The sequence below is a fragment of the Dasypus novemcinctus genome, chromosome 19, assembly GCF_030445035.2.
Source record: "Dasypus novemcinctus isolate mDasNov1 chromosome 19, mDasNov1.1.hap2, whole genome shotgun sequence".
NCBI lineage: Eukaryota > Metazoa > Chordata > Mammalia > Cingulata > Dasypodidae > Dasypus > Dasypus novemcinctus.
Genome location: NC_080691.1, coordinates 30,263,037 through 30,290,436, shown reverse-complemented (window position 1 = coordinate 30,290,436; position 27,400 = coordinate 30,263,037). Strand labels below are relative to the sequence as shown.

The following is a 27,400-nucleotide window of genomic DNA, read 5'->3' as shown; positions in this document are numbered from 1 at the left end:
ACAGATTCACTTGAAAAACAAAAACAAGATGGGCTTCTTGTGACATCAGGCTTTTTCTTGACCCTCTCTCAGTGTTAGTTACATTTTTTAGGTACCTTTTAATGCAGCCTCCAAGCCATGGTGCAGAACGCATATTTTTTCCTTCTTTTTTGAAAAACACACATTTTGTTGGTAACTTGCGTTTCAGACCACCTAGAGTAAGTACCCTCATACAGTGCACAACTGTGAATCACAAGTTTCTGAAATGATGGCCCTAAGATGTCAGAATCCCTGACCTGTGAAGGTTCCCATCTGGGTACTGGAAGCACGCAATTTTTTGCTTTCAGCTGGGCTTGGTGTGCTGTGGCTAGGAAGGGGAAATTTATAGGTTGGCTCTTTTCAGTTTGACCCTGACCTTGTAAGGCTCAATGTGCATTTTCTTTGACTTTGAGAAGTTTGAAAACTGAAAGATGTGCACTGTTTTTGTGGACAAACTGTAGCTTGCGTCTCTCTGAAGATCTTCTGAGAGCGAGTTCAGTCCTTCTGGAGTTTTCCCCAGCCTGCCCAGGCCTGGGTTCTCAGTTTTAGACCAGAAACAGCACAGGACTGGGTCAGTCACAAGGAGCCAGACGTAGCTGAGCTGCCACACTGACGAAGGCGGGGCCCTCCCATAGGTCCAGGAATCCGTGGCGAGCTGCTTGCCACCTCTGGTGCCAGCCATCAAGGAGGATGCGGGGGGCATGATCCAGAGGCTTATGCTGCAGCTGCTGGAGTCCGACAAGTACGCGGAGCGCAAAGGGGCTGCCTATGGGCTAGCAGGCCTGGTGAAGGGCCTCGGCATCCTCTCGCTAAAGCAGCAGGAAATGATGGCAGCGCTGACTGATGCCATCCAGGATAAGAAGAACTTCCGCCGGCGGGAGGGTGAGTGTCTCTAATCTCAGTGCTGCCCGGCATGAGAAGGTGGTCCCCGAGGCTGCCCGAGGAAGGAACCTGACCTTTCCCCCGAAACTGCAGGGCTGGTGTTTATGCAGAAGGTTGGTAGGAGGTGTGTTGTGTGACCCATTCCATCGGGTCCTTGGTGATTTGGCCTGGACTTTGTTATTTCTACCTCAGTAACTCCTTTGGACGAGAGAGAGTGCCTCACTGGCTGTCAGTGGCAGGTTCAGTTTGGTCATCAGAGCTGCCTCCCATTGCTGCCGATTCACCTGCTTTCTCCTCCTTTGCTCTCAGCCACATCCCTGCTCTGGGGCTTCCCATTCCTACTTCTTCACAGGCAGCTGCATTAGTGCCACCACTGCCCTGAGTGTTTCAGAGGGTGAGGCGGTGGTAGGGAGGTTGCCAACCACTTCTGTTCCCCATGGCTGCCCCCAGAAGACGTTTTCTTCCCAGCCATCCCCACCTTCTCCTCCCCCAGGAGCCCTCTTTGCCTTCGAGATGCTCTGCACCATGTTGGGGAAGCTCTTCGAGCCTTACGTGGTTCACGTGCTGCCCCATCTACTGCTGTGCTTCGGGGATGGGAACCAGTACGTGCGTGAGGTAAGTCCTGAGGCTGCTCAATGGAACAGCTGGGAGCCCGGGGCACGGCTGCTGGGTGAAGACTTAGGCCGGGGTCTCTCTGAGGTGATATAAACCCTCGCTGCTCCTTCTCTCAGCATGGAGTCTCTTCTACCTGTACTTGGGCACTGGTCACTGGTATGGACTCTTCTCTCATTCCCAATAAACCTGAATCAGGGTGACTCTGTGACTTGTTCACACCTGTAGCACAGAGTCTGACACAGTAGGTCCCTGAGAAGTGCTGGCCACTGGAGGAGCACTATGTATAGCATCAGGCTTTGACCCTTGCTTGCCGAGAAGGTTCCTGAATGTCTTTTCTCTTCCCTTGAGGCTGCAGATGATTGTGCCAAGGCTGTGATGAGCAACTTGAGTGCTCATGGGGTCAAGCTGGTGCTCCCCTCTTTATTGGCTGCCCTGGAGGAGGAATCCTGGAGAACCAAAGCTGGTAAGGCTGCTCCCTTCTCTCTCTTTCTCAGCTACTTGTTGAAACTTGTCCTTAGCAGGAATTCAGGGAGCCGCAGTTCTTATCCTGTGTGTGTGTGGCCCATAGTCCCCAGCCCAGGGATGAGGCTGGCTCTCTGTGTCCTTGGGCAGTGTAATCTTCCGTAGTTTGTACTTTCATGCAAAGAACAGGACTCTGATGGGAGCCACAACCCTAAGTCAGGAAATCAAAGCTTTTAATGCTCATCTTTGAAATAACCTGGTTCCATGACTTTAAAGCTTTTCCCCCCAGTAATATTCTGCAAACATACATCTTACCTGGAACCCAAGCCTTTTTGCTCAGATCTGGAGACGATCAAGGTCTGGGGCTCTTCCACTTGGCCTCCCCTTTGGTCCTTCAGGCTTTGTCCTCAGTTTGAGAAATTGCTGATCTAAAACACTTTCCTCATTTGTGGATGGGGAAACCAAGTCCAGAGAAATGGAGTGGATTGACCTTGGATATACACAGTTAATAGACCTACGAGGACTAAGCAGCCTCCACCATCCTGTTTCACCTATCCCCTAGCCTGTTCTGCACTCCTTTCACCCCGGATCCCTGGCTCAGCGGACTGCAGGAGCTTTTTGCCCCTGCTTCCCAGGAGTACTTGAGCACACCAGCCTGTGGTGGAGCAGGCTGCTTCTCCCTTGCCTGTGCAGCCAGCCCAGGGGACTTGCAGGCCTGTGCCCAACGAGTCAGGGCGGGCACATGTCTGCCTTCTATAGGGTCGGTGGAGCTGCTCGGGGCAATGGCATACTGCGCACCCAAGCAGCTGTCGTCCTGCCTGCCCAACATCGTGCCCAAGCTCACAGAGGTGCTGACCGATTCCCACGTCAAAGTGCAGAAGGCCGGACAGCAGGCGCTCAGGCAGATTGGCTCCGTCATCAGGAACCCGGAGATCCTGGGTACGCCTCTCCCACAAGGGCATATGCCCTGGCTCCCCTCACCCACCTTGGCACTGCAGGGAATGTGCATTTCTACTCATTTGAGGGCAAATATATCTTCATTGAAATAACCTCTAAATCCTGAGCAGCCTTTAAAAAAAAAAAACTAAACTCTATTGTGGTAATGAATACAAAGCAACATTTCCTATCATTACCCATTTAACCACTTTCAAGTCTACAATTCAGTGGTGTCAGTTATATCCACACTGTTGTGCTACTGTCACCGCCATTGGGCAGCCCTTTTCCTGGTGTAATTAATTGAAAGTATTTCGGAAATGGTTTTCATACTGGTCCAGAGCAGTGTCATTGACTGTACACACAGGGAAACTGAGTCATTGACTTGGAAGTAACTTGGCTCTCACAGAGCCTTTTGCTCTGAGCTGAGCCGTGAGATCAACAGAATTGAGTGACTGGCTCTGCACTGTGTTGACATCAACAGTGTGTTAGGTTCTTTGGGAACTTCCTATTCTCTCTCATTCCAGGAGGCAGGTGATAGAAAGGAGGGTAAATGTATTCCTTAGTTTGGGTTTTTTTGAGTTTTGGGAAGAGATCAATGTCTAGGAACAAAACCAGCCAGCCACTTTGACCAGCACATCAGTTGTTAAATTTTAAGCATCAGTGCCCAGTCAGTAGATTTCAATGTGAATGTTACCAGAATTGTTTTCATTCAGAAAGTGATGGGGAAGTTGGCGCATTTCTTTAAGGTGTGACTAGGTAGGCATAGAGTTTATTGTTGTTTTGCTTTACCAGCTGCCATAGAGTAGGAATTTTGAGGCCAGAGAGGTCTTACCTCTATCAGATGAGTAGAAATGCCTTCATTTTGTGACTCCAGTGTGGGTTGGTATTTTTATGAGATATAAGTCACATAATAAAAAATTGACTTTTCAAGTGTACAATTCTGTGGTTTTTAGTATATTCATAGAATTGTACAGCCATTACCACTAATTCTAGGACATTTTTATAACCTGAGCAGTCACTCCTCATTCCTCCACTTCCCCCAGCTCCTGGCAATTGCAAATCTAGATTCTTTCTCTGTGGATTTGTCTATTCTGGACATTTCCACACAATTTATGTGTATGACTTCTTTCACTTAGCCTAATGTTAAAAAGGTTCATCCATGTTGTAACATGTATAAGTACTTTGTTTCTTTTTATAGCTACATAATATTTCATTGTATGGATAGACCACCGTTGTGTTTTATCCATTCACCAGTTGGTAGACGTTTGGGTTGCTGCTTCTTTTTGACGAGTGTCAAAATACTGCCTCGTGCAAAATATATGTTCATGTTTTTGTGTAGATGCTTATTTTGAATCCTCTTAGTTAGATATCTGAAAGTGGAATTGCTGGGCCATGTAGCTAGATTTAAATTTTTGAGGGGTTTCCAGACTGTTTCCACAATGGCTGTGCCATTTTATATTTCCACCAGCAATTGTGGCTGGTTTTGTTTTCTCCCCATCCTCGCTAACGCTTGTTCTTGTCTTTTTTTTTTTTTTTTTTACTTTTTATTTTGAAGTACTTTCAAACTTACAGGTCAGTTTAAAAATAATACAAACCCATGCAGAGAACTCCAACATACAGTTATGCCCCCAGATACCAAGATCCATCCATTTTAACATTTTGCCACATTTGCTGTATCATTCTATTTGTCCTTCTGTGTATCAATCCTTTTTTTTTTTTTTTTAAGTTAGGCTAGTAAAAATAACTTATTGGGATATGGGGGGAAAGAACAGAGCCAGCTAAGAAATGGGGGAGAAGGTCGGACATACACACGATTTGGTGCAGGCTCTTCTAGGCAGAGAGCGCAAGCTCTGCCTTGTGTGGTTACCTTTTAAACTATTAATTATCCCTCCCCCTTGCTAATGCGAAGGGGAGGAATAGTGAGACCTGTTCAGAATATCCAGGGCCAAGGGGGGGGTCCCGGAAAGAGAAACTGGGCCTTTAAGGTTAAACTCAAGGTCTCAGTGAGGTCTTGCAGCCATGTTGTCTGTCAGCCATGTTGTGGCTCGTCTTCTCCTCGTTTCCCTGAATAACCTGCCTTATCTTCCCCCCTCAGAGAATTCATGCCCTTATTCTTAAGGGCGTGCTGAGGGGCCATGGTCATTCTTCCGTAGTTACTCCCTGCTGGTTAGGGCAGTAGTCCCTGCCTGACAGAGAGTAAACCTTTCTGGCTGTTCTCTTGAGGTTGAGAAAAAATGGGTCTGATGCTGTGGTTGGAACTGACTCAAATCCCCACGTGACTAATACCTTGATCTGGAAGATGTCGATTCAGTCTCCCGTGGGGGTTGGGGATCACCACTTGCCTTTCTGTCTCCTGGCAATGGCTCGCCAAATGAAGATGGGGAAGTGTTGGATTCCTCCAGGTTCTTAGCTATGTTGCATAAAAGAATTTAAGAACATGCCAGTTTAGTTAGACCAATAAAAAGAATTTATTGGGAAACGGACTTGGCCCAGTGGTTAGGGCATCCGTCTGCCACATGGGAGGTCCGCGGTTCAGACCCCAGGCCTCCTTGACCCGTGTGGAACTGGCCCATGCACAGTGCTGATGCGCGCAAGGAGTGCCGTGCCATGCAGGGGTGTCCCCCGCGTAGGGAAGCCCCACGCGCAAGGAGTGCACCCCGTAAGGAGAGTCGCCCAGCGCGATAAAAAGTGCAGCCTGCCCAGGAATGGCGCTGCCCACACTTCCCGTGCCACTGACGACAACAGAAGCGGACAAAGAAACAAGACACAGCAAATAGACACAGAGAACAGACAGCCGGGGGAGGGGGCGGAATTAAATAAATAAATAAGTCTTTAAAAAAAAAAATTTATTGGGAAATGGGAGAAAAGAACAGAGCTTGCTGAGAAATGGGAGAGAAGGACAGAAATATGCACTGAGATTTGGTGCCGATCTCCTCTAGGCAGAGAGAGCTCAATCCGTTTTTGAACACTTAAGTGGAGGTTGTGTACATCATGGTCCTGGTATACATAATACTGTTGTGTACCTTTCCTAAGAACAAGGATGTTCACTTACATAACCACCTGTAATAGTCAGCCGAAGGGATGCTGATGCAAAGTACCAAAAATCTGTTGGTTTTTATAAAGGCTATTTATTTGAGGTAAAAGCTTTCAGTTACAAGGCCCTAAAGAGTCCAACTCAAGGTTGATTTCTTACCCTTGAGAAGTCATTTGCCACATAGTGAAGCAAGATGGCGGGCCTAGTCTCTCCTTCCTTAGCTGCTCAGGTACTCTGTTCTCTTTGGCTGTAAACTGTCAGACAACTGGTTCATCTCTCCTTGGGGCCACAGGATCAAAGTTATCTTCTATGTCTCTGGAGCTCTCTCTCTTTTCTTGTGTATCAGCATCTGTCTTCTTTTTTTTTTTATTTCTCTCCCCCTTTCCCCCTAGTTGTCTGCTCTCTGTGTCCATTCACTGTGTGTTCTTCTGTGTCCGCGTATATTCTTGTCAGCGGCACTGGGAATCTGTGTCTCCTTTTGTTGCATCATCTTGCTGCGTCAGCTCTCTCTGTATGTGGTGCCACTCCTGGGCAGGCTGCGCTTTTTTGCACAGGGCGGCTTTCCATATGGGGCACACTCTTTGCGCGTGGGGCTCCCATACACGGGGGACACCCCTTTGTGGCACGGTACTCCTTGCACACATAAGCACTGCACGTGGGCCAGCTTACCACACGAATCAGGAGGCCCTGGGTTTGAACCCTGGACCTCCCATGTGGCAGGCGGATGCTCTATCCTTTGAGCCATATTGTTTCCCATGCATCTGTCTTCTTGATTGAGTGTCCGTTTAGCCCACCAAGTGGGCAGGGACTCAACCCTACATGCCCTAATGGCGTGATTAAATCAAAGCCCTAATCTTGGTTTAATCAAGCAAATGTACAGCCTTTGAATTTAAATCAATCAAATGGGTATCATGCCCAGAGGAACAGACCAGTTTACAAATATAATATTTCTTTTTGGGATTCATAAATAATATCAAACTGCCACACCATTTAATGTGCAGTTATCAAGCTCAAAAAATCTAGCATTGATATAAAATATATATTCCAATTTTTTCATATGTCCCAATAATGTCCCTTTGAGCCTTTCCTCCTCCCTTGTTAGAGCTCTTCAAGATCATGTATTGCATTGAATTGTCATTAACTTTTTTTTAAAGATTTATTTTAATTTATCCCCCATTCCCCCTGCTCCCCCTGTTGTCTGCTCTCTCTGTCCATTCTCTGTGTGTTCTGCGTCTGTTTGTATTCTCATTAGGCGGCTCCGGGAACCGATCCTGGGACCTTCGGGAATGGGAGAGAGGTGATTACTCTCTTGTGCCACCTCCGCTCCCCTGATCTGCTACGTCGTCTTATTGTCTCTCCTGTGTCTCTTGTTGCGTCATCTTGCTGCACCAGCTCTCTGCATTGGCTGGCACTCCTGCATGGGGTGGCATTTCCATGCAGGGCAGCTCTTCTGCGTGGGGCCACATTCCTGCATGGACTGGCACTCTGCGTGGGCCAGCTTGCCCTCACCAGGAGGTTCTGTACATCGAACCCTGGACCTCCTATATGGTAGATGGGAGCCCAATTGGTTGAGCCACATCCATTTCCTGTCATTGACTTTTTTTTTAACATCTATTTTTTTTTTTTAATTTCTTTTTATTTTATTTATTTCTCTCCCCTTCCCCCGCCCCGGTTGTTTGTTCTCTGTGTCCACTTGCTGTGTGTTCTTCTTTTTGTCCACTTCTTCTGTCAGTGGCATGGGAATCTGTGTCTCCTTTTGTTGCATCACCTTGCTGCGTCAGCTCTCCGTGTGCGTGGCGCCATTCCTGGGCAGGCTGCATTTTCTTTCACGCTTGGCGGCTCTCCTTATGGGGCGCACTCCTTGCACGTGGAGCTCCCTTATGCGGGGGATACCCCTGCGTGGCACGGCACTCCTTGCACACATCAGCACTGCATGGGCCAGCTCCACACAGGTCAAGGAGGCCCGGGGTTTGAACCTTAGACCTCCCATGTGGTAGATGGACGCCCTATCCACTGGGCCAAGTCTGCTTCCCGTCATTCACTTTTTTATTTGCTTTTTCTTTAATTTTTTTTTTTTTAAGATTTATTTTTTATTTCTCTTCCCTTCCCTCCCTAACCGCCCCCCCCCCCCATTGTCTGCTCTCTGTGTCCATTCGCTGTGTGTTCTTTTGTGACCGCTTCTGTTCTTATCACCGGTACCGGGAATCTGTGTTTTCTTTTTGTTGCGTCATCTTGCTGCATCAGCTCTGTGTGTGTGTGGCGCCGTTCTTGGGCAAGCTGCCCTTTCTTTTGTGTTGGGCGGCTCTTCTTATGGACACACTCCTCGCATGTGGGGCTCCCCTACGCGGGGAGCACCCTTGCGTCGCAGGGCACTCCTTGCGCACATCAGCACTGAACGTGGGCCAGCTCCACACGGGTCAAGGAGGCCCAGGGTTTGAACCACGGACCTCCCATGTGGTAGGCGGACACCCTATCCATTGGGCCAAGTCTGCTTCCCTCCTTTTTTCTTTTTTTGAAGGCACTAGGGATTGAACCTAGGACCTTGTACATGGGGAGTAGACACTCAACTAACTGTGCTCTACCTGCTTCTCTTCTTTTTTTTTGTGGGAACATTTATACAACATAATCTTCCTGTCTTAGCCACTCCTAAACATACAATTCAGTGGAATTACTCTTTTTTTTTAAAGATTTATTTATTCCCTCTCTGCCCCATTGTCTGCTCTCTCTATTTGCTGTGTGTTCTTCTGTGTCTGCTTGTCTTCTCTTTAAGTGGCACTGGGAATCGATCTGGGGAACTTCTGGAGTGGGAGAGAGGCATTCAATCTCTTGTACCACCTCAGCTCCCTGCTCTGCTGTGTCTGTTATTGTCTCTCCTCTGTGTCTCTTCGTTGCATCATCTTACTGCACCAGGTCTCTGCTTGGGTCAACTTGCCACGTGGGCCAGCATTCCTGCGCGGGCCAACTCTCCACTTGGGCCAGCTTGCCCTGCAGGCCAACACTCCACATGGGCCAGTTCTCCACTCTAGCCAGCCGCCATGTGGGCCAGCTTGCCTTCACCAGAAGGCCCCGGGAGTCAAACTCTGGACCTCCCATATGATAGAGGGGAGCCAAGTCACTTGAGTGACATCTGCTTCCCTTTTTTTTAAAAGATTTATTTTATTTATTTATATCTCCCATCTCCTCATTTTTTGTACTTGCTGTGTCTGTTCATCTTCTTTGTTTCTTTAGGAGGCATTGGGAACCCAGCTTGGGGCCTCCATTGCAGAAGGAAGGTATCTAATCGCTTAAGGCACCTCCATTTCCTGCTGTGTTGTGTCTCATTATTTTTTTCCTCTTGTGTCTCGTTGTGTCATCTTGTCCTGCCAGCTTGCCGTCCTGCTCTTCTTCATAGGAGGCACCAGGAACCTCTGCTCCCTGCTTTGTTGTGTCTCTACTACATTTTTTTTCCTTGTGTCTCTTGTTGCACCATCTTGTAGTGTCAACTTGCTACTCCTGCCTGTTGCACCAGCTCTTTGTCGTCTTTAGGAGGCGCTGGGAACCAAACCACAGACCTCCCAAGCAGGAGCCCAATCGCTTGAGCCACATCAGCTTCCCTACAATTACTCTTATTCACTATGTTGTGGTAACCTTACTGCCTTCCATTACAAAAACATTCCATTTCCCCAAACAGAAACCCTACACCCATTATGCATTAACTTCCCATTCTGCCTGCCTCCTGCCTCTGGCAACTTGGACTCTAGTGTCTGTTTCTCTGAGTTTTCATGTCCTCCCATATTATTTTTATTATCATGGGGCTTAAATTTAACATTGTAAATCTATATAAATATGCATTTGCTATGATTTCAACTTAACTTCAGCAGTTTACACAAACTCTGTTCCTGTACTCCTCCACCCCCCACTTTATGTAGTTCTTGTCACATATTACATGTATATATATTATGAGTCTGAAACCACTGACTTATTACATTTCATACATTTTTCTTTAGGAAGATATAAAAAATACAGTAGTGCTGGTATTTACACTTGCCCATGCCATTGTCTTTACTGGAGACCTTTATTTTTCATATGGCTTCATTCAGTTGTCTAGTGTCTTTTTCCTTTAATCTGTAGACCTTGCATTAGCATTTCTTGTAGGGCTGGTCCAGTGGTGATGAACCCCCTCAGCTTTTGTTTATCTGGGAATGTCTTAATCCCTCCCTCATTTTTTGAAAGATAATTTTCCTGGATATAGAGTTCTTATTGGTAATATCTGGATTTCTTTTTTTCTTTTTTTTGAAGATTTATTATTACTCTATTTATTTTTTTAATGTTACATTCAGAAAATATGAGGTCCCCATATACCCCCCACCCCCCTCATCCCACTCCTCCCCCCATAGCAACAATCTCCTCCATCATCATGAGACATTCATTGCATTTGGTGAATACATCTCTGAGCACCACTGTATATCATGGTCAGTGGTCCACACCATAGCCCACACTCTGCCACAGTCCACCCAATGGGCCATGGGAGGACATACAATGTCCAGTAATTGTCCCTCCAGCACCACCCCGGACAAATCCAAGTCCCAAAAACGCCTCCACATCTCATCTCTTCCTCCCATTTCCCACACCCAGCAGTTACCATGGCCACTTTCTCCACACCAATGCCACATTTTCTTCGATTACTAATCACAATAGTTCATGAATAGAATATCAGTAAGTCTACTCTAATCCATAGTCTATTTCTCCATCCTGTGGACCTTGGATTGGTTGTGTCCACTTCACATCTATATCAAGAGGGGGCTTAGATTCCACATGGATGCTGGATGCAATCCTGCTTTCAGTTGTAGGCACTCTTGGCTCCCTGGTGTGGTGGTTGACCTTCTTCAACTCCATGTTGGCTGAGCGGGGTAAGTCCAAAAACCAGAGTGTAGGAGCTGAAGTCTGTTGAGGCTCAGGGCCTGGCTATCATATGGTCAGTCCAGAGATTCAGATCCTCTGGGTATGTATTAAACCCCAGCATCAACTACAGTTCTGGTAAACGTAACAGGAGAGGCTTGTGAAAAAAGATCACATCTGAGTCCAGCTCCATCACACAGAAACGCAAACTCCAAAGAAGGGCCAACTGACATGGCACTGAACTCCATCTGCCATGACCATATTATTTATTTATTTTAAAAATTTATTTCTCTCCCTTTCCCTGCCTCCCCCCCCCCCCGTTGTCTGCTTTGTGTCCATTTGTTGTGTGTTCTTCTGTGTTTACTTATATTGTCAGTGGCACCCAGAATCTGTGTCTCTTTTTGTTGCATCATCTTGCTCCATCAGCTCTCCATGTGTGTGGTGCCACTCCTGGGCAGGATGAACTTTTTTCACGCTGGGCATCTCTCCTTATGGGGCGCACTCCCTGCACATGGGGCTCCCCTACGTGGGGGACAGCCCTGCATGGTATGGCACTCCTTGCACGCATCAGCACTGCACATGGGCCAGCTCATCACATGGGTCAGGAGGCCCTAGGTTTAAACCACGGAACTCCCGTGTGGTAGGCGGATGCTCTATCCGTTAAGCCAGATCTACTTCCCATAATTTTTGGATTTCAGTACTTTAAATTATGTCTTCCCAATCCCTTCTTGCCTCCATAGTTTCTGGAGGCAAGACTAAATGAGAAATCACACTTAATCTTATTGAGGCTCCCTTGTATGTGACATGTTGTTTCTCTCTTGTGGCTTTCAGAATTTTCTCTGTATCTTTGCCATTCAACAGTTTGATTATAACATGGTGTGATATGTGTCTATTGTGGTTTATCCTGTATGGAATTTGTTGAGCATCTTGAATGTGTATATTCATGTTTTTTATTTAATTTGGGTAGTTTTCATCCATTATTTCTTTGAATATTCTCTCTGTCCCTTTCACTCTTTCTCCTCCTTCTGGGACTCCCACAACATGTATATTGGTACACTTGATGGTGTCCCACAGGTTCCTTGGGCTCTGTTCCTTTTTTCCTTTCCGCTCCTCAGTCTGGGTGATTTAAATTGTCTTTTCAAGTTCTCTGGTTATTTCTGTTACTGTGGTCTTCAGTTAAGTTTGTTTCCTTTCCATAATTTCCATCTTTGTGTTCATCTGTTATTTTCCTGATTTTTAGTTTTGTCCATATTTCCCTTAGACCTCTGAGCATATTTAGAACCATTTTTTTAAATGTCCCATGTCTGCTCCTCCTCATTGATGGTGTCTTCTTTTTTTTTTTTTTAATTAGAGAAGTTGTAGATGTACAGAAAAATCATTGAGAAAATATAGAGTTCCTATTTAACCCTCTACAGTCCTTTGTTTTCTGGAACTTTGAGTAAGATATTTCTGCCAGTTCTTGCTGGTTGTTCAAAGCTCCTGTGGGGGATGGAGCGCTGAAGTGTCTCAATCTGCCATCTGCATGGGGCCAGGGCCTCTCTTAGAGAGTTTGCTCTTTTTTATGTTAGCCATCCTAGTGGATGTGAAGTGGCATCTCATTGTGATCCTGGTCTTGATTTGCATTTCCCTAATGTTGATCGTTTTTTCATGTGCTTATTGGTCATTTGCATAACTTTTTTGAGAAATACCTACTGGAATCCTTTGTTTATTTTTCAACTGGATGTTTTGTTTTGTTTTTCAATTGATCAGTGTGGGTCTTTATGGCGATTAAATTCCCTGGGCCTGTGGAAAAGAAAAGTGAGGTATTCCTTTTGGAATTCCTGGGGCTAGGCTCTTTGAAAGCTCATTTTATCTGGGTTTAACTGCTCTGAGCACTGCTTGCTTCATTCCCACCACTGATTCAGAGGCCTTTTGTGTTTCACAACCACTTTTGGGTTGCTGTTTGCAGAATAAGGTCCATGGAGCCTGAGTCACTTGCCCGTGGAGGATCAGCACTGTGGCTGCAGCTCACTGCATAGAAACCAACCCAGCATAGAACCCTGTCCGCAGGTGTCCCCACCAGATTGCAGCTCCATGGTGCAAAGGGACCACAGGTGCTGCCACCTGGTATCCTGTGTTTCCTGCCGGAGCAGCAGAGATTACACTGTGCAGAGAGACTGGGCTCCCCAGCTGGAGACTTGTGGGTTGTCTGGGAGGAGGTGCCCCAGGGCTCCCTTACCTTCTAGTCCACGCTAGTTCTGGGGCTCTGGTGGCCTTGCCACTCCGCAGACTTGAACCAACCAGCCTCTCCTCTTTGGAATTAACAGCCATTGCCCCAGTCCTGCTGGATGCCTTGACAGACCCCTCCAGGAAGACCCAGAAGTGCTTGCAGACCCTGCTAGACACCAAATTTGTCCACTTTATCGACGCCCCATCCCTGGCACTCATCATGCCCATCGTGCAGAGAGCCTTCCAGGACCGTTCCACGGACACACGCAAGATGGCAGCCCAGATTATCGGCAACATGTACTCCTTGACAGACCAAAAGGTAGCCCAGCTGGGCTGGCACAGAAAGACCAGTAGATGCTGGTTTCAGGCTGGTTTTGAGTGGGTCCCAGAGAGAGCAGGAAGCAAGTCCCTGCTCGTTGGGGGCATGAAAGGAATGTGGGCATTTGATCCCTGACTATGTTTTGGGGGCAGGAGGATGGGCTGTATTGGGGAGATGGGATAGAAGTCCAAGTTCTCCAGGCATCTTCCATAAAACAGGTCTTCAAGTCTTTCTTACCCTAGTACCCAGCTGAGGTCCGTCCCACTGGGCCCTTTCACAGACTGAGGTGGAGGGAGGGAGGGCCCACCTTCTGCTTTAAGCTTTTTGGAGCGTTGGTAAAGTGGCTGCTATTTCGACGATTTGCAGTGTGTTCTTGTCACACAGCATTTGCTCTTCTGTAGGCTTCTGGGAGGAATCCAGTCTGCTTTGGGAGCTTTGCTTTATTTGTTTATTTGTTTGTTTCTTTGCCCCCAAGAGCTTGCATGTGTGATCTCACTTGTTGAGGCTATGGACAAAAGAAGATAAAATGGAGAAGTTATCATTCTAGTCATAGAAAATTTGGAATATCAAATAATTATGAAAACAAAAAATTTTATCCATCATCTCCCAGCACCAAAACAATTACTGTTAATGTTTTTTAAAATTACATTTATGAGCATATATTTATTTCCAAATTATAACAAGTTGTTCATAAAACTGATGTGCCCTCTTTACCCCCCAAAAAACAAAAACAGTTTCCTCATGGTCCTGGCACTGCACTGACTGTCCCACAGCCACAATCCCTTGCCCCAGTCAGCTATTTTTTTCTTTTTTTATTATCTTTTTAAAAATAAAGATACATAGATCATGAAAAAAGCTATTTTTAATAGCTGTGTAATATTCCAACAAGTTTATGTGCCATGACTTTTTTAATTCTATTTTTGATCATATAGGTTACGAGGTTTTTTCTTTTTATATTTTAAATGATGCCACAGCAAACTTAAGTTTTTTTCTGTATTTAAAATTATTCCCCAAAGCAGAATGCTACATCAAGAGATACGAACATTCAAATAAAGAAAGGGAAGATGATAGTGAATTTCTGAAAGGAAAGTGCCAGAGTAGTTTCCTCAGGATCCCAGAGGCTGAGACGGTCCTGGTCCTGGAAGTGGGGCAGGAGCGGTAAGAGCGTGTGCTATGGCTGCTGCTCTCCTTGGCCTGTTGGGAAAGGCCTGGGTTTCTTTCCTGCATCCCTTACAGAATTCCCCGAGCAATTGTGCAGGGTCTTCAAGGAACCAGTTGGAGGGGGTGTGCTTGGTCGGTTACCTTCCCCACCTCTTCTGTGAGCAGTTAGGTTGTCGTTCCTGGGGCCCGTCTCGAGCGCTCCTGGTCTGCAGAGTGGCTGGCTCCAGGTCCATAGTGGGGTGGGCCCCAGAGAGAGCAGGAAACTGGCCTCCACCTGAGTCCCTTCTTGTTTCATTGCAGGACTTAGCACCCTACCTGCCGAGTGTGACACCTGGCCTGAAAGCCTCTCTTTTGGACCCTGTGCCTGAGGTGAGTCTGGGGGGAGAGGGACGAGGGGAGAGGAGCTCACTATGTCAGTGTAGTTTCCAGAATTCCTGAGAACTCCCCATCAGCAGCTGGTAGGGAGCCCAGGGGCTCCTGCTCTGCCTCTTGTTGGGGCTGCATCTCCTCACCATCTCTGTGCACTGTTGCCTGACAGGTGCGGACAGTGTCTGCAAAGGCTCTTGGGGCCATGGTGAAGGGCATGGGGGAGTCATGCTTTGAGGACCTGCTGCCATGGCTGATGGAGACGCTGACCTATGAGCAGAGCTCCGTGGACCGCTCGGGTGCCGCGCAGGGTGAGGCCAGAGCCGAATTGGGAGTTCCCTCTAGAGCTCCTCAGATGTGGGGGGTTTATTCTGTCCTGTTGTTGCAGGGCTGGCTGAGGTCATGGCTGGTCTGGGGGTAGAGAAGTTGGAGAAGCTCATGCCGGAAATAGTGGCTACAGCCAGCAAGGTGGACATTGCACCCCACGTCCGAGATGGCTACATTATGATGTTCAACTACCTGCCCATCACCTTTGGGGACAAATTCACTCCTTATGTGGGACCTATCATCCCCTGCATCCTCAAAGTAGGTACCGACGATCAAGCCAAGTATAGAGTTCTTGAGGAGGGAGACAGGAGATGTGGCTCCTGGCAGGCTCGGGACTCCCTGCTGAATGGGGCCTCATCCTGCTCTTCAGGGAGCCCCACTTTTGGGTCTGGGTGTCCAAGGTGAAGCAGCCCTGGCTGATTCACCTCTGTGTGCACAGGCTCTTGCTGATGAGAATGAGTTTGTGCGTGATACTGCCCTGCGTGCAGGCCAGCGGGTCATCTCCATGTACGCCGAGACGGCCATCGCCCTGCTGCTGCCCCAGCTGGAGCAAGGCCTCTTTGATGACCTCTGGAGAATAAGGTGAGAGGTGTGCGGGAAGACCGCTGGGCCTGAGCTGTACATTGTGAGAACTCTGAAGAGCAGAACTTGCCAAGAACTTTCTCAGCTTTCTCCAGACCCTTGCTTTTAACCAGCTCATAACTTTCTGGTTTTCTGTAATAAAATCTTCATTCTGATTTTCATTTTAAAAGTTTTATCTAGTCTTCCAGTTGTATTAAAATTATAATTTTAATAACCTGGAATTTCCACTTTTTTTTTTTAAAGATTTGTTTATTTCTCTCCCCTTCCCCCCTGTTGTCTGCTCTCTGTGTCCATTCACTGTGTGTTCTTATGCATCTGCTTGCATTCTGTCAGCGGCACTGGGAAACTGTATCTCCTTTTTATTGTGTCATCTTGCTGCATCAGCTCTCCATGTGTGTGGTGCCACTCCTGGGCGGGCTGCGCTATTTTCGTGTGGGCTAGCTCCTTGTGAAGCTCACTCGTTGCGCGTGGGGCACCCCTATGCAGGGGTACCCCTGCGTGACACAGCACTCCTTGCGCGCAGCAGCACTCCACGTGGGCCAGCTCACCACACGGGCCAGGAGGCCCTAGGGATCAAACCCTGGGCCCACCATATGGTCGGCGGACACTCTATCAGTTGAGCCACGTCCGCTTCCCTGGAATTTCCACTTCTAGGAATTTATTCCAAAGATCTGTTTGGTCGAATGCTTAATATAAAGGATGTTTATTGCAGAATTGTTTATCACTTGAAAAACTGGAGTTGGTTTTTAAAAAAATCATAGCATATCTATACAGTAGACTTTTATTTAACCATTACAAAAAAAAGTTTAGGATTCTTGTTAGCTGACAGAGTTCCTCGCCCTGTTGTTGATGGCTGTGCAGGCTGAGGTGCAGCACGTGCCGTATAGGCCATTTCCCACATGGTGTGGGGTGTGAAGAGAGAGCTGTGGACAAGGGTGTCACCAGATCATAAGAGTTTAAATATAAACTCCTTGTATTTTTCAGTATTGCTTCAATTTTCAGTTTGAGTGTGACTATTATTTTTATAATCATTGAAAACAAGAAGCCTAAGTGAGTTTGATGAGAAATGGTTTATTCTGCTAGGCCTCACCTGGTTTCTAAACTTCTGATGATCAATATTCTTGGTTTCCTGTTCATCTTCCCTTTTGTTCTCTGTTGCTAGTAACTTCTATTATAGACCTTTTCACACATACAGAAAAGTAGACAGAATCACTGTGATTTGATCATCTGATCTTTTTAAAAAATGTTTATTCTTTTCCATTATAAAAGTAATGCAGGGCCATTAGTAGGAAACTTGGAAAACATGTAGGAAAGTGTGAAGAAACGAGAATTGCCTGTAACTCTGCTCACATTCCAGGAGAACCACCATTAACATTTTGGGTGCATGTCTTTCTGGTCTGTTACTTCTGTCGTGCTTGGTTGTGTATGAGGCTCTCAGTGAGCCTTTGTGACTCTGTTCTTGATGTTCTTCTCAGGTTCAGCTCTGTTCAGCTCCTTGGGGATCTCCTGTTCCACATCTCAGGAGTCACCGGGAAAATGACCACAGAAACTGCCTCGGAAGACGACAACTTTGGAACGGCCCAGTCCAACAAGGTGCGTGCCTTGGGCGGACTCTCTTTCTCTCCTGCTGGATGGTTACTCTGGGCCAGCTCGCCCTGGCACTCATGCTGCGGAGGCTTCACCACCCTGTCTTTTCTGTTCCCTCTTGCCTTTGCTGGCTGCAGGCAATCATCACCGCCCTGGGGGTAGATCGGCGGAACCGGGTGCTGGCAGGGCTGTACATGGGCCGCTCAGACACCCAGCTGGTCGTGCGGCAGGCATCCCTGCACGTCTGGAAGATCGTGGTCTCCAACACCCCCCGCACCTTGCGCGAGATTCTGCCCACTCTCTTTGGCCTCCTGCTGGGGTTCCTGGCCAGCACATGTGCAGATAAGAGAACAGTAAATTGCTTCTGAGCTAGGAGCCCCTGGTGTCTCCCAACAGAGTCTAGAAAGCTGGGTTTGCAGAGATTGGGAGGTGGTCGTTCAGGGAAGCTGACGGGGAGGGACCACATATTTGTTTACTGATTCATTCAACTAATATTTATTAAGCTTCTAGTGTGTACTAAGGCGGACCCACGTTTGTATTTTGGAGAACAAAAGCAGCCCCACTCCTTACTCTTGTGGAGCTCTACCCCGGTGGTGGAGATGGACATTAACCAAATAATCACATAAACAGATGTAAAGGAGAACTGTGCCAAGCACTCCAGGGCCCCCCACGTGCTTGTAATGGGGGCATTTGACCTAGCTAGGGGAGTCAAGGAAGGCTTCTCTGAAGAAATGGTAGTTGAAGATGAAAGAGGAGTGAGCATTAACCCAGTGAAGATGTGGTAAAAGAGTGCTCCAGACAGCAGGAACAGGGCTTTAGATTCAAACGAGACGGGCAAAGGCCTGTGGTGGGTGGGGATGTGGTAAACGTGGGAGGCTCAGTAAAGCTTGTGTGGCTGAAGCGTGGAAGCAGGAGAAGCAGGCAAAGCAGGCAGGTATGAGGGAAGGCTGAGGCACCGGGCCGGAGCAGGTGCTCAGTGGTTGGGAGTAGGCACCCAGCCTGGATTGCTTATCGCTCATCCAGTCCCCTTTGGCCCACTTCCAGTCCTTATTCCTGGCAAGCAAATTGTGTATTTGGCTCTGAAGGAGGGTTTGCTTGAGGCCTCAGAAAGGAGGTGGTTTTTTTTCCCGTAGAGTGTTTGCTCCCAGTTCAAGCTCCCCTTGAGCACAGGGTTAAGTTTCTTCGAGGCTGCAGTTTTAATCCCAGGGATATTGGTTCTTGACTGTGCTGTATATGGGATTTCACATTCCTATATCAGGGGCCAGCTCTTGTTTTAATATTTGGGAAACAGAGGTAGTTTTATTCTGTAGTGTTTTGCAAACGCCTGGGATCTCTTGGGGCTGAGAGCACTTGGGGAAGTTAAGTTAGTCCAGGAGGCTCCAGGGTCCCTCATTCTGGACTTGTCTTTTGGGTGCCTTGGGATGTGCAAGAACTTGATATCCTGATTGGATCTCTGCTGACAGATTGCGGCGAGGACATTGGGAGACCTCGTCCGGAAGCTAGGAGAAAAAATCCTACCCGAGATCATCCCCATCCTTGAGGAAGGCCTGAGGTCTCAGAAGAGCGATGAGAGGCAGGGAGTGTGCATCGGGCTGAGCGAGATCATGAAGTCCACCAGCCGGGACGCCGTGAGTGCCTGGGCGGGTCCACGGACCTCACCCGCGGGTGACCTGACTCACGGATGGGGGCTGGTTTCCAGAGACGCTTCCCACCCAGAGACTCCGCCTGCCCTCCGGGGGGCCCTGTGAGCCGCAGGGTGCTGGCTGGACCCTGCAGGGCCTTCACTGTCCTGCCGCTCAGCTTTCCTGCCAGCTTCACAGGCTGAGAAATAAGTGATATGGAGGCCATGGAGCTTATCCTTCTCTCACCATTCCTGAGGTTGCTCCAGATCAGTGCCCGCCACGTCACCTCATGGGTGTAATGAAATATGCAGTACCTTTTCCCCAGGGAAGGAGAGCGTATGCTAGTGGCAGAGGGCAGGAAGGGAGCGGATTCATTCTTAGAAGGAGTGGAGCAGATGAGCGTTAAGTCCCCAGTGGGTGGAAATGTATTGTCTCTAACAGTAATACCGTTTCCATAGTAGCCATAGTCAAGGGCTTTTGGAGTACTTTATACTCCCTTACTTTCTATGGTAACTGATCCTCAAAACATTCCTGGGAGGTAGCTTGAGAAAGCATAGTTGCTCAGTTGGACGAAAGCACTGATGGCCAGTTAGGCATGTAAGCACTTGACAAATTGCTTAGTCTGAGCATCCTTGTATGATTTCCTGGATCCCTCTCCTCATGTGTTTATTCATAAATGCATTATGTTTGGTTTTTATATTTGCACTTGGCAAAGAGAGTTGTGGTTCATTGAATAGTTACTGGATCCGCCAAAGGCTGGGACTTCCCTGCACAGTACCCGCAGTCTAGTGGTCGACACATCAGCCAGTCATCAGAATTGAGAGAGAGCTTTGCTTTGATGGAGTTAGTTATAAAGGGAATAGTGCCCCTGTTGGCCTCATTGTAGACCTGAAGACTTCACAGAGGAGGAAGTATTTGAGCTGAGACTTGCAGAAGGACTTGGAGTTTCCCAAAAGGGTAAGCAAAAGAAAGAGGCCAGGGAGACTGGAGGCCGGAAGGGTCTTGCTGCGTGAAGGAGTTTGAACTTCTTATAGGAGATGGGGAGAATTAGGAGAATTCACCCAAAAATCAGGCCAATAACTATGCATACACTAGGGGTGCATTGCATATTCTTTCTGCTTTTTAATATTAAAACTTTTTCACATGTAAAGAGTTAAGTTTTTGAGAAAGGGTCAAGGCCAGGGCATCATGGGTTGCTCGGCTGCCTTTCCCTCACCCGTGTTCCCTCATCTGCTCCTTCCTGGCCTTTTCTGCATCTGGTACAGCTGTGCTTTGCTGTCACAGGTGCTGTATTTTTCTGAGTCCCTTGTGCCCACGGCAAGGAAGGCTTTGTGTGACCCCCTGGAGGAGGTCAGAGAGGCGGCGGCCAAGACCTTCGAGCAGCTGCACTCCACCATCGGCCACCAGGCTCTGGAGGACATTCTCCCATTTTTACTGAAGCAGCTTGTGAGTGGATCTGCCACACACCTACCAGTTTGGCTTTTACTGGCTTTGGAGAAGCAAAATGTGGGGGGGATTAGTCTGCCAAGGCAGTCGGAATGTGGGCCCTCCTGAGGGAGTGGGTGCAGCAAGAGCAGATTTGGCTTTGTGCTTCTCCTTCGAAGGTAAGTAAATATGGGTGCTCTGGGAGGGAGGGAGGAAAATGGAGAAGGAAGTTGGCAGTAGCAGGTTCAGATTGCAAGGATTTGGACAGGAGCCAGCTCCTCAGGGCTGTTCCCTTGCCTCTGCAGGAAGATGAGGAGGTGTCAGAATATGCCTTGGACGGTCTGAAGCAAGTTATGGCCATCAAGAGTCGGGTGGTGCTGCCCTACCTTGTGCCCAAGGTAAACCCCAGTGCATGGCAAACACTCCCTAGCTCAGAATTCATAGCCATGGGGTCAGTCCTAGGCCTGCTATGAAGACCAGTTCTAGAGGCAGGCGATGGAGTGCAGAGCAGGCAGGAAATCCCATTCTTAGCTATTTGGGGGCAGACGCTCCAAGGCAGTGGAGGTGGTGTCTCTTGCTCACCTTCTGTTTCCAGAGCCTAGTGCAGTGCCTGGCATAGATGACGTACTCCGTATTCATTGCATTGATGTTATCATATCCATCATTTCACAGCTGACAACTCCACCTGTCAATACCCGAGTGCTGGCTTTCCTCTCATCTGTGGCGGGTGATGCCCTGACCCGTCACCTTGGAGTGATCCTCCCAGCAGTCATGGTGGCCCTAAAGGAGAAGCTTGGGACCCCAGATGAGCAGCTGGTGAGGGGCATGGCCATCTCTGCTTTCTAGCAGTCATCCTGCCCTGCCCCTGGAGGGTACAGACTCAGCGCATATGTCTTCTGTGATTTTTAGGAGATGGCCAACTGCCAGGCTGTGATCCTCTCAGTGGACGACGACACGGGGCACCGGATCATCATCGAGGATCTGCTGGAAGCCACCCGCAGCCCAGAGGTGGGCATGAGGCAGGCCGCTGCCATCATCCTTAACATCTACTGTTCCCGCTCCAAGGCAGACTACACCAGCCACCTGCGGAGCCTGGTCTCTGGCCTGCTCCGCCTCTTCAACGACTCCAGCCCTGTGGTTCTGGAGGAGAGTTGGGATGCCCTCCATGCCATCACCAAGGTGAGGGGCAGCTGACCCCACGAGCTCCTGCACCCGCTGGCAGACTCCCCGCTGATCAGAAACCCCACATTCAGCCTTTCTGTCAACTGCTGGATATAAGGTGTGCTTAGGAAATTAAGAAGTGATTTTCTTGAATTAATAAAGTCTAGTAATAAACTGTTTGCTAGCTGTAAAGAAAAGCAACTTTAGATTATAGAAAAATCTGAATACTTATAAGTCTACTCTTATAAAAATCCCCCATGTACCCATTGCCCAGCCTCGACATTTATCAACTGTGACCAGTCTTACGTGTCCCTGTGCCCCTCCCCGCTGCCTTTATTATTTTGGAGCAGTTTTCAGAGGGCTGTTCTTAGTACACTGACATTCTCTCTGCTTTTCCCGGATTCCCACAGAAGCTGGATGCTGGCAACCAGCTGGCACTAATTGAAGAACTGCACAAAGAAATCCGGCTCATAGGGAATGAGAGCAAAGGCGAGCATGTGCCAGGATTTTGCCTCCCAAAGAAGGTAAGTCAGGGCCTCTCAGCAAGGGCAGTGTGGGCGGGCGGCCTTCCTCTACCTTTACCCCAGTCACAGGTCTGGGATGCGGCAGCTGGCGTCATACTGAGTGCTGTGCAGCTCCTCCACTGATAGCCTGTTTCTTCCAAGGGTGGCCAGATGGGGACAGGGTCATGCTCCTTTGGTTTAAGCCACCCCGGCTAGAGCAAGTGGGTCACATGGCTGGCGCGTGTCACCTGTGTGTGACAGGCCTGTTGTAATATAGGAAGGAGCTCTTGTCTTCCGTTACTTGCAGTTCTTGTCACTGTCAAGCCAAGACAGGTCTCTTTTCCAGGCACAGCACCCTCTTAGGCTGTGGTCCTGTCAGCCTGAGTGGCTCTCCCAGGGAGCTGAGGGAATCATGACTGACAGGAGTGCCGTGGTGAGTGCCTGGGTCTGGTATTTTTGAAATTGGACTCTCAGGTATGATTCTCTCGTCAGGGAGTCACTTCCATCCTTCCAGTACTGCGGGAGGGAGTCCTGACCGGCAGCCCAGAACAGAAAGAGGAAGCTGCCAAAGCCTTGGGCTTGGTGATCCGCCTGACCTCAGCTGACGCCCTGCGGCCCTCTGTGGTCAGCATCACCGGCCCTCTCATTCGCATCCTGGGAGACCGGTTCAGCTGGAACGTGAAGGCGGCGCTGCTCGAGACGCTCAGCCTCTTGCTGGCCAAGGTGAGTGACTAAAAGAGAGGGAAAGCAGCCGAGTTTGTTTTCTTGGTCCATTTTTGGATCGTGGAGAACAGATCTGCCTACAAGAGACCAGCAGAGGGTGTCAGGTAACTGTAGCGTGACAGCCTCATTATAGGGAAAGGGTACAGCAGAATGGTGAAGAGCTCAGACTCTAGACTCATACTATACCAGGGCTTAAGTCCAGGGTCTTCCACTTAATAGCTGTGGGGCTGAATGACCTTGGGGAAACTGCATACCCTCTGAGCCTAGCGAAATAGGCCGCAGTTCTCTATTATGGCCACGCAAGTGAGATGAAAGAATCTGATGAGAAAATAAAAACAAAGTCTGAGAGTGCCTGAAATTTTCAACTTCAGTTTTTGCCAAAAGAGGAAGAAGCAAAGGTACAATGTCTTAAGCAGTTGCAAGGAGCTACTGTTTTATGGGGCAGTAAATAAGCCCTTTAGATTAAAAAAGCATAAAGAGCACCAAAATCAATTGTTAGAAAAAAAACAAAAAACACCTAATTTCTTACATGAAGTTTGGAGGCCAGAGCAGTGTTAAAATCTATAGATTTTTTTGTTTTGAGAGGTGGGTGTGGGGAGCAGCTTCCCAGCTAGAAAACAGAGTTGCATCAATCTCATTTTGTAGAAAATGGAGTCTTCTTTTCAGTCAGGCATCATCTTCACCTTGCATTCTGTGCTGTTCTTTTCCATGGTGTTTGTGTACCTCTAGGCACAAATGGTGCCCTTATCTTACGGCATTTGTCCTATAGGCCGTGAGTCAGATGTCACCCATGGGTGGATGGTTCCACCTCTGATTGACCAACTTCACGCTTGGCCTGCAGCCAAATGAACTCTGATTCTTCCAGACCTTAATTGGCTTTGATTTTCCACTAAATGAGTGAATCTCTAGTCTTGGGCCCATCTGTATTTTATGAAAAGTGTGTCTTTTTCTATATGGAGCGATTAGTTCAACTGCAGTTTTAATTAGATGGGTGCACATGTGTGCAGAGAGGAAGTCGTGAGGTTGCTCATCTTATAGGATTGTTCGCCCATGTCTAAAGTGCTCAGTGGACGGTACCTGCTGTTACCCATCTAGTTCATTTCCCTTACTTGGCACTGGAACTGTGCCTCACCATTGCCTGCAGTTGTCTGTCTGCTCTGCTCTTTAAGGGATTCGGAGAGGGAGGTTTTCCAAGCACTTGTTCACATGGACAGGTCTCCGCTAAACCAAGCCCCAAGATAGCCAAGGCTGCAAGACCACTCCTTGGATGATCGCTACCTCCACTGCCTCCTCCCAGGGCCCTGAAGGATGCTGAAAGTGGATGAGGAGGCCAGGTGGAGCCTGTTTTGTGCTTGGCTCTTCTCTCATGGGGTGTGCATTCCCTGCCTATCTGGAGTGCTGGGTTAGCTCATGGTGTCTGTGATTGCTGTTTTTGTTCTACAGTACCTTGTGGCCTCAGGCTCCACCACAGCTATGTTATTTGGTTGTGGGTTTCTCCTGCAGGTTGGGATTGCCCTGAAGCCCTTCCTGCCCCAGTTGCAGACCACTTTCACCAAAGCCCTGCAGGACTCCAACCGGGGTGTGCGCCTGAAGGCTGCTGATGCCCTGGGAAAACTGATTTCCATCCACATCAAGGTGGATCCACTCTTCACTGAACTGCTGAATGGAATCCGCGTCATGGAGGACCCAGGCATCAGGTGAGGGAGGGACTGGGAAGGAAGGGCTGTGGCCACGCGGGAACCAGGTAGCTGCCTGTGCAGGTGGGCAGGTCAGTGGTGAAGGAGAGCCAGGGTTTTATGTTGGGTGCTTTGGTTCTCTAGGGACACCATGCTGCAGGCCCTGAGGTTTGTGATTCAGGGAGCTGGGGCCAAAGTGGATGCAGTCATCCGGAAAAATATTGTCTTGCTCCTGCTGAGCATGCTGGGACATGACGAGGTATGGTGCAGGTGATTGGCAGGGCTGGTGGGTTTGGCTTGTTTCCCTTCTCCTTTCCTGGTTGTATCTCTGCTTTGTGTTGGAGCAACTTGGTGTAACTGCCAAATGGATAGTAATAATACTTTCTGACAATTGTATTCCTCTTTATGGCTTGCCAGGCTTTTCCTCAGGTTGTCAGGGAGACAGGGTGGATATTACCAATACTGATTATTTTCCTTTATAGATAAGGAAAGGAAGACTTGTAGAATCCCAGGTTCTCACTAATTGTGATCTCTGATCTTAGGTCACTTTCTGTCTCTGTCCCTCATTTTCACCATTCATAAAATGAAAAGATTGTTTTATTTTGCTTTGGAAACCCTTGCTGAGCCTTTCTGGGACTAGCCCGGAGGTAAATGAGGCCTAGACACGGACCTCAGGAAACGTGGCGTCTCAAGTGCCCCTCCAGGTGGGAGGTCTGTGCACTGGCTTAGAGGGTGTGCCTTGCCTGGGGCCACCAACTATCAGGTGGTAGAATGGAAACAGGCCTGTGGGCCCTGTGGCTGCTGCTCGTGTCCAGTTGCACCCTCGCAGCCCTGCCTTACCCAATCGGGAAGTCTTGGTAAGTATCCACTGGCTGCCTAGCACTGAGGCAGGTTCAGTAGGGCTTGAATCTGGGAATAAGAATTTTCTCTTTCCTCTCTCACAGACAGCCTTCTGTTGTGGTGACCTAATTTACTTTTGCAGGGTTGATCTCTGGAGGGAGTGCTTTGGGTTCTTTGTGGCCTTGCACTTGGGTGCACCCACACAGGCCTGCCTTGTTGCTGCCGCACTTGGCGTGATTCTACAAGTCTGCTCCTCCTCCCCAAGCCCTTGCTCCCTGCCATGCCTTGGGCCTTCTCAGCGTGTAGAGATGTACATCTAGCTTCTTTTGGTCACAGGGTCATGCACAGTACCAGCAAAAGTTAGGATTAAACACATTTGCATTTCACCACACTGGAGCTTAAAATAGATCCAGTCGGAGAGAGTGGGTGTCAGAGAGAGCCAGCTTTAGCCTTGTTTAGCACCTGGGTTCTGCTTAGAGCTCAGAGACCCAAGCTGCTGGCAGTCCATCTTCCCCTTGCCTCTGAACTTCCACTTGGATTGAAGAGATTGATCCAGAGTGCCAGCTGGCGTCAGCTTCCCCAGAGGTCACTATGTCCTTTGTTTTTTTTTTTTTAGTGGTGGGGGGGTGGTGGCGGTCAATGCATGGCTTTGATCTGACTTCCCAGGACAAACCAGAACAGTTTAGGTGGCGGTGGGACACCAACAGAGTTAAGAAATAACAGGGAGTCATTCTGGACCCAAGATTTATTGGGGGGAAGGAGCTTAGAGGGCTCATTTGTAGCTGGTCTCCTGGGGGGACCATGGGCAGGTTGCTGCCCCTCTGGTCTGGGGCCTTTTCCAGCTGGATCCCCCCTCCCTCACAGGGCTGTGGATGATAATCGAGGTAACAAACAGAAAGCATTTAAACTTCCTCCAAAGAAAGGTGCAATGCAAATACAGTTATTATTACTGTCAGGATGATGATTACCATATGTGCACACTGGAGTTTTCTATAATTAAGTGCTGGGTGTGTAATTTTTAACTCTACACTAAGAGGCAGTTTCAGTGTCTGGCAGTCCCATTCTGGCCCTGGGAACATGAGCACACAGTGTAGGGAATGAAGTTCCTCAATTGATTTGTTCCACCCCTTTTTCTCTGCCCCTCCATCCTGGGCCCCATAGTTGCTTGCCCTGGGTCCCTTGGAGTTGGTGTTGTTGCTTACAGGCCTCTTTACTCCCTTCTCTGCTCCTTCAGGACAACACCCGGATCTCCTCGGCCGGGTGCCTGGGGGAGCTGTGTGCCTTTTTGACTGACGAGGAGCTCAGCACTGTTCTTCAGCAGTGCCTGCTGGGTAGGTCTCTGCACTGGAGAGTTCCCCTTCGGGAACTTGGGCCCTCTTAGCTGTGGGGGCGATGCCATGGGCACCGGTCTCCCCATCTCCTCCGAGGGCCGTTTAGTGTCTGGAGTGCTCCTCCTTGAGAAGCCAGCTGTTCAAAACAAAATGGAGTATTCACTGGTCCTGTAGCCCTGGCGTCTCTGCTCAGAGAACACAACTGTAAATCTGAGGCGGTTTGTGAGAGACTGCTCCTTAATATGATACTTTGGGGAAACTTCTGGCAACGTAGAAGGGGAAGTCTCAGTACTGTGTGGCCAGGGTTTCCTCCGAGCTCCCCGTCCACCTGGTCTCAGAGTTGGGGAAGCCCTTGAACTTCACAGGTGGTGGGGCATGTGTTAAAGTGTGACTTAACCCCACCTGTGTCCTTCCACTCAGCGGATGTGTCCGGCATTGACTGGATGGTTCGGCATGGGCGGAGCCTGGCACTGTCCGTGGCTGTGAATGTGGCTCCTGGCAGACTCTGTGTGGGCAGATACAGCAGTGACGTTCAGGAAATGATCCTCAGCAATGCCACAGCAGACAGGGTAAGGGTTTTGGGCAGCCAGGCCAGCCCTCTTCTTCCCCCTTGCTAAAATCCCAGGGCTATAGCCTCTGCTGACCCAGCACTGGGAAAACTCTAGACTGGATGTTAACAGGCCTAGCTTTGAATTTTACCTTAGCCAGTAACTTGCTGTGACCTTGGACAAGCTCTTCATCTCC

At 48.6% G+C, this 27,400-nt stretch overlaps 1 protein-coding gene across 3 annotated transcripts in view; it reads left to right on the top strand.

Moving 5' to 3' along the window:
• The window catches only part of GCN1 (GCN1 activator of EIF2AK4), a 71,075-nt gene that overhangs the window by 39,172 nt on the left and 4,503 nt on the right, over positions 1–27,400 (top strand). For all 3 annotated transcript variants that reach the window (XM_058281463.2, XM_071209817.1, XM_071209818.1), the window contains 22 exons: positions 654–900; positions 1,394–1,515; positions 1,864–1,978; positions 2,737–2,916; positions 13,132–13,352; positions 14,814–14,882; positions 15,052–15,190; positions 15,268–15,464; positions 15,646–15,788; positions 17,264–17,381; positions 17,513–17,728; positions 18,839–19,003; positions 20,282–20,443; positions 20,728–20,820; positions 21,095–21,238; positions 21,332–21,601; positions 21,994–22,107; positions 22,579–22,809; positions 24,313–24,506; positions 24,630–24,744; positions 26,560–26,656; positions 27,077–27,225. In XM_058281463.2, the coding sequence (XP_058137446.1) occupies positions 654–900; positions 1,394–1,515; positions 1,864–1,978; positions 2,737–2,916; positions 13,132–13,352; positions 14,814–14,882; positions 15,052–15,190; positions 15,268–15,464; positions 15,646–15,788; positions 17,264–17,381; positions 17,513–17,728; positions 18,839–19,003; positions 20,282–20,443; positions 20,728–20,820; positions 21,095–21,238; positions 21,332–21,601; positions 21,994–22,107; positions 22,579–22,809; positions 24,313–24,506; positions 24,630–24,744; positions 26,560–26,656; positions 27,077–27,225 (3,501 nt within the window). The remainder of the gene's footprint in view (positions 1–653; positions 901–1,393; positions 1,516–1,863; positions 1,979–2,736; positions 2,917–13,131; positions 13,353–14,813; positions 14,883–15,051; positions 15,191–15,267; positions 15,465–15,645; positions 15,789–17,263; positions 17,382–17,512; positions 17,729–18,838; positions 19,004–20,281; positions 20,444–20,727; positions 20,821–21,094; positions 21,239–21,331; positions 21,602–21,993; positions 22,108–22,578; positions 22,810–24,312; positions 24,507–24,629; positions 24,745–26,559; positions 26,657–27,076; positions 27,226–27,400) is intronic.